A 6,442-nucleotide genomic window follows, 5' to 3' on the forward strand; every position below is an offset into this window, starting at 1 on the left:
TTTTCTGTCTCTATGTGTCAGCCCTGCGATAGTCTGGCGACCTGTCCAGGGTGTACCCTGCCTCTCGCCTGATGTCAGCTGGGATAGGCTCCAGCCCCCCGCGACCCTCAAGAGGATAAGCAGTTACGAAAATGGATGGATGGATGGATGGATGGATGGATGGATGGATGGATTACTTTTTTTGAGAACTTCCAATAATATTGATATTAACAATATTTTAAACTGAACACTTGAACATGCCATATCCAAGAAACTATAATATCATGGGCTACTGTGGCTCAGGAGGTAAAGTGGTCATCTACCAATCGGAAGTTGATGTTCGATCCCGGGCCCCTACATGTCAAAGTTTTCTTGGGCAAGATACTGAACCCCAGATTGCTCACAATGGTGTATGAGTGCATGTGAATTTTTATCTAATAAGCAGGTGGCACATTGTATGGCAGCCTCGGCCACCAGTGCATTAATGGGTGTGAATGGGTGAATAATGCCTGTGTTGTGTGTGTGTTGCTAAGACTAGAAAAGCCTTACACACATCCTTTTTTAATTTCTAAAACTCACTTATTTATGTAGAGTCTTTCAGGCTCTTTAGATACTTGTTTGCTGAAGGTAGTCTGTATTAGTACACTAAGGTGTGTTTTATTCACATGTCTCATGTAGGAGAGTTTTTTAATGACTATGTGTCTTTGTCCATGATTTCTTGCTTTATTTTTTTCATATCTACTAAAATGTAAACATATTGGTTACAAATAAAGGCTCCTCGGATACTGAGCCCTGCTCAGACTACAAACTCCAGCTGTCCACACTCTTGAGTCCGATGACCAAAGTAGCAGCAGGGGTCAGAAGTGAAGGGTCAAACAGGACTACCCCTTTCCACCAAAATTAGCACATGTATGCAGCTTCTTTAAACATGGGAAAACCCATTTAAAACAGGTGATACAACTGGTTTTCCACTGCTAGCTGTAGGCGAGTATGCCTTTTTTTCTGGTGTGTCACCTTCAATGTCATCAACGCACTGGAAAACAGGTTAGTAGACAGCAGAAAGCATGGAGGCCTTTTTTATATCTATTACGTGTTCAGTCTCTGTCAAACGCCATGCCAACTAAATTTTTGCATTGTCCTGAAAAAGGGGCTAAAATTAGCAAATTCAACCAGGTGTTGTTTTTTCATCACTGCTGATCAGATCTGATCAGAGCTGAAGCAGGTAGATACCTGTGACTACTGCATAGTAATTTATCCTCGTAATGAATGCCGATTGTAACCTTTACCACTATAAACAAAAGTCAGACGTTAGCTGATGTTAGTGGGTTTGTTGTCAAGTGGGAAAGAGGCTAAAGAAGTATCTCACCTCTGTTTCCCTGAGTCGGCCCTCCAGGGCATCACGGGGCCCCTGGGTATTGTCATTGGCCTTCAGCCTCTCCTGGATGGCCCGCATCCAGGAGAGGGCCGCCTCCAGGCTCTCTGTGAACTCCTGCTGCTCCTGCTGTGTCATGATCAGTCCCAGGCCTGAAAAGAAGAACAGTAGTCAGACTCTATAGGCGTTTTTGATCAAAACACTTCTGAGGACTCCCTTGAAATGATCTGCCCACTGAGGAGCTCCCTCAAGAATGAAGCAGCTTCAAGGGCTTTTTTCTGTTTACATTTGCTCTGAAGTGATGGTTTGTATAACACTGTTACTTTGACCCTGACAACTCAAAATCACGTTGCATTTCCCCTGCCACACATATGCTCAGTATAGCCTGGACTTCACCATCTGTTCATTTGTCCACGTTTTCTTCCTTTGTTTTTTAGGGATGCATGATATTGGATTTTTTTGCGATATCCAATGTGTCAATATATAACAAGTTATTCGGCCGATAACCAATACCAATATCAATATATCCACTTTATTCCCTACCTAAAAGAAGTCTCTTCTGTAGTGGAATAAAAATCATGTTATGGGAGAGCTCCTTCACTGAGGTAGTACTGTCCTAGTCTTTTGCGATGTAGACACAATAACAACTGGGGTTCTTAAGAGCTACAGAGCTTTATCAATATCTTAAGTTTTTTCTTTAATTTGTTAAAAAAGATTCAACGAAAAGTCTATATCTGATTCATGAGGTGTTCTTCAATGGCAGAATTGTTTGCACCTGTGTTCTTATAATGATGAAACCCACTGTCTCTGTAAGATGACAGTGCCTGCCGGTTGATCCTAATTACTGTAGGTAAACGCCCTGTGAATTCCCATAAAAGGGCATGAGACCGCAGGGCCGTGTGCACACACAAAAATTGAAGAGGAAGAAGAATTTGAAACAATTGAGTCAAGAATGCCAAAACAAAAGTCTGAAGAAGGTGGAGCACTGGGCTCCAACCATACAAAAAACTTTTGTTTTCAAAGAGTAGGTACTTCTGCAGGAGGTGAAGGCCAAACGAGTTGTATTTGGTGGTGTCAGAAGTGAATATTAAATATATAAAATAATATAAAACAAGAAAGAAAATGCAAATGCAAAAACAATAATTAACACGTCAGCACACAATATGCAGGGTCTAACAAATGGTTGATATTGGTTGCATCATGGGAAAGGTAGGATCCAGTTTAGTAGAGCTTGTCCAGGGACTAAAAGTCAGAATATCTATGCTTCTGTTTCCTCCACTTCTCTCTTGTGAGTCTCTCTGGAAGCACAATTCTAAACTGCTCAAATATCTCTTTAAATGAATTTAACAAACGAGAGACATACCATAGATAAGGTATATACCACAGTTTGTATGATCAAAACCAGCAGGCACACATTTTGTATCTGGTCATGCAAATCTACTGCACAGATTTGGATCCACTAAGCTGAGGTGTAGTGTTGAAGCAACACCTCAATGACATGGCATGAACAAGAATAGGACTTTTTTTCCTGTCAACAGTATTAATGTTAGTGAGGCATTGTGCAGATACTCTGTTTGTCCTCAGGAGAATCTGCTGGAAGGAAAAGCTCTGAGAGGATATAACTGGCAGATGTAGTCAACCGTCTGCAGTAAAATGTATGGGAGGGAGGAGTCCTGGCACTGCAGGAGCACAAAGAGGCACCACATCATTTCTTAGAGGGAAAATAAAATGCAGGCGGCATGGGCCAGTTTCCCGCATGACTCATTTCTCCCCACCACAACATTCCTTCTACCAAATATCTACTTGTTTTGTTTCAAACTCGTGAAACTTGGTGATATTTAGAACTCCCTGTCCTCCCTGACGTAGGAGAGAAGTATTTCTTTATACTTATCAGATCAAAGTTTCTCATGCTAATACTTAGGAGGAGCTTGACTGCAGTTGTTTTACCATTTCATTTTTAATAGAATTTTGTCATTATTAATAGAATGTTATCTGACAGCTGAATGTATTGGAAAACAAGCATTATTATTTATTTATTTATTTTCTCTTTTGGAATTCACAGTTCAAATGTTTCTGTTTAATTGACTAATATCATCATATTTGGTTGGAGGCAGGGTTCTTACAGCTTAAGGCAAGTTACATCTGAGACTTTTTAAGACTTACAAACATCACTCAGAATTAAATTTAAGACCAATCTTCCAACAACCAAAATTGAAGGAAAAATAAAACACAAACCAACATCACTTACTTAGTATGGGTAGGGGAAAATCATTGATAGAACATAGCAATGCAGTATTTTTGCGTGGCAATATCTTATGGATACGCAATGCACAGTATTGATTTTTTTTATTATATAAATTAAAAATATTGCAGATTAGTAATGCACAATGATATCGACACATCATTGGTATTGGCCATTATCGGCTTTAGAATGAACTGTTAGAATTGGCCAACATGCTTTTTCTTATTTTGCACAATCAATGAATATTACAATCACTAAAAAGCATTCTATTTCATGTCTCCATGTGCTGGTGGTATGGTATGCATGTATAATAAGAAGAGACTTGAGGAATACTAAAATTAGGTGGGAAATAAAGTGGATATATTGATATCAGTATCGGCTATCGGCCAAGTAAATTGTAATATATCTGCATATTGGCTATTGGCAAAAAGTCCAATATCATGCACGCCTATTGCAAATACAAATTAAACCTTTTGTAACCAACTAGAATAATAAAAATACTGGCTTTAAAATGAACTATCAGAACCAGCCAACATCTTTTTTTCTTATATCGCACAATCAGGAGCATCTGTCTTCTTCTGCTGCTGGGCCATCACAATAACAGTGTGCATGCATATGATGTTAATTCCACTACAGGAGAGACTTGATCACTAAAATTAGGTAGGGAAAAAGTGAATATATATAAACATCAGTATCAGTCTAATGAGTGGCATATCGGATACCTGCACAAAATCAGATATGATGTATCCCCATGAATTCTTGGTCATATGGCCATTTGTCACTGAATCTGCATTTCCCTCTGTCATCCAGGGTACAGTGACAGCTAGCTAGCAAACAGTGGAAGCTGTGCTCCAAGCATCCAGCTGCAAATGAAATAAGCATGTTGTTGTTTCTGCTATCTTGATCTGAATAATGTGAGAAGCATTTAGTAAATTATTAGAAAAAAATACCAATTATTGACCAATGACACATTATTTAAAAATCTGCAATGCAGTGTCCAAAAACAAAGATTCATAAAACCCTACTTTCCATGTCTTAGCATTTTGGAGACATTTGAAAGGGTTATTAAAGACATTTTAATACCAATTAAGGCCTTATTTTTAGAGTAGTGAATTCAATGCTGTTTATGACTTTTTAAGGATCCACAGGGAATCTGTGAAGGGCACAATACACATTAATTAACAATGACTTTTTAAAAACATCCTGTAATCTAAATGTGCTTGGGATATGTCAGCAGCTAAGGCGCACCTGTTAGTAATGAGTACAGGTGTATAATTTGTACTTACTTCAGTTACCACACCACTTTCTTACTCTTTCTCTTCAGTTTCAACAGACTCACAGCACACATGCTATGGGTTACTTTATCTTACATCTAACATCTGCTTCAACAGAGGAAGTAAACACGCACCACACTAGCTCACAGTGCTGTCCATCTGATGAGAGTAAAGTTAGTTGTTGGTTAAACTCCGGCAAACCGCGCCGGCGTGTTTGTGGACAGTGAAGCCCCTCCTTCCTCAGTTTGACAGCTCGCACAGCAAACTCGCATTAACAGTAACTTTAATCCAGTTGACTCACACGTGCCACTGACGGCGTTAATATTCACTCTGCCTGTCTGCGCGTCATACTAGCTGCGGTTACCGTGCTCGGTTGTTAATTCAAGGACGCTTGTGTATATTTACAGTCCTGTTTGTGCTCAGAACTTCAGTATGGTATTTACGACCTATACGCTAAGCTAATTTAGAAGTGAAGACTCAACGTTAGCACCGCACTGGTTTACGGTAATATCCCCGGTCACAAAACACAACAAACCTGAACGGTTAAGACGTAACGTTGGATCTCCGCAGCTCATTACAGTAACTTACACTAACGTTACTCTAATGAAGAACTAGCGAAAGCACGACAGGCTACAGAGAGTCACTACGTTTGTAGGTAGAAGAAGACTTGGTATCTTTTAGCTAGCTGAACACCGGTGCAGATACACGGCTTTGTAAGAACTGAAACACTTACAGCTTTGTGTTCATCAGCCGCTGTGTGGACGCTACCCTGCTGTGATGGTTATGATGAACAGTGAAGTTATAGCAGACAGGAAGTGGAGCCGAGGCCACTGGGGGCGGGAGTCAACACAGCCTGTCATGCTGCCTTCACTGGCTCCTTGTAAACTATACAACTACCCCACTTTACAGCAGAAATGCAACTTTCAGTGCACAGGGAGATTAAACACAGTACAATGCGTTTCAAATGTAATAAAAACAAAATACAACTAAATAAAGAATTTAAAGAATGAAACAAAGGTGCTGAGGGCACACACTACTGTAACATGACTGTGATGTAATAGTATAGTAATTTTACAGAAGCACACTGCTAAATCACCGTAATATGCAGGTATAACGACTGTGAGATCACAGTACACACCTGTCACTTTACAATAATATACTGCAAAGATGACACACCAATGTGTGTTTGTGCTGACAAATAAATAATAGCCTATGCTATTAAGCATATAAAATGCTTTACTAAATATTCATATCCAGCAGGGAAGGTTCAGCTGGAAACCATCATTTGGTTTGCTCATGTTTTTTTGTTTGCTTGCTTGTGTTTGAGTTTTGTTTTGTGCCTTCAAGTTGTCAGAGCTACTAGCTATGTAAACATCTGTTATTGTACAATTTAGCTCCCTCCTAAAAAGAGTAAAATACAAAAATGTCAGTTATTTGTGATCATGTTTATTCATGTCTTTTCTTTTTTACACAAGCAACTTAGCACTAACCTGAGAGAGAAGACCTCCGAAAATACACATAGAACTTACAAACTTCATCTTGTGATGAGACCACAAAAGCTTTCATTGAGCACAT

The 6,442-nt window shown here is 39.4% G+C and overlaps 1 protein-coding gene across 2 annotated transcripts in view; it reads right to left on the minus strand.

Moving 5' to 3' along the window:
* syne3 (spectrin repeat containing, nuclear envelope family member 3) overlaps nucleotides 1-5,748 on the minus strand; it is a 76,798-nt gene extending 71,050 nt beyond the window's left edge. The window contains exons 1-3 of one of the 2 annotated variants that reach the window (XM_050061842.1): nucleotides 5,601-5,748; nucleotides 4,316-4,456; nucleotides 1,346-1,503 (exon numbers count right to left, since the gene is read on the minus strand). In XM_050061842.1, the coding sequence (XP_049917799.1) occupies nucleotides 1,346-1,489 (144 nt within the window). In that variant the 5' untranslated portion in view covers nucleotides 1,490-1,503; nucleotides 4,316-4,456; nucleotides 5,601-5,748. The remainder of the gene's footprint in view (nucleotides 1-1,345; nucleotides 1,504-4,315; nucleotides 4,457-5,600) is intronic. The other variant, XM_050061841.1, reaches the window with a different exon arrangement.
* Between the last annotated feature and the right edge of the window lie 694 nt (nucleotides 5,749-6,442).

The sequence above is a fragment of the Epinephelus moara genome, chromosome 14 (genome assembly GCF_006386435.1).
Source record: "Epinephelus moara isolate mb chromosome 14, YSFRI_EMoa_1.0, whole genome shotgun sequence".
Classification (NCBI taxonomy): Eukaryota; Metazoa; Chordata; class Actinopteri; order Perciformes; family Serranidae; genus Epinephelus; species Epinephelus moara.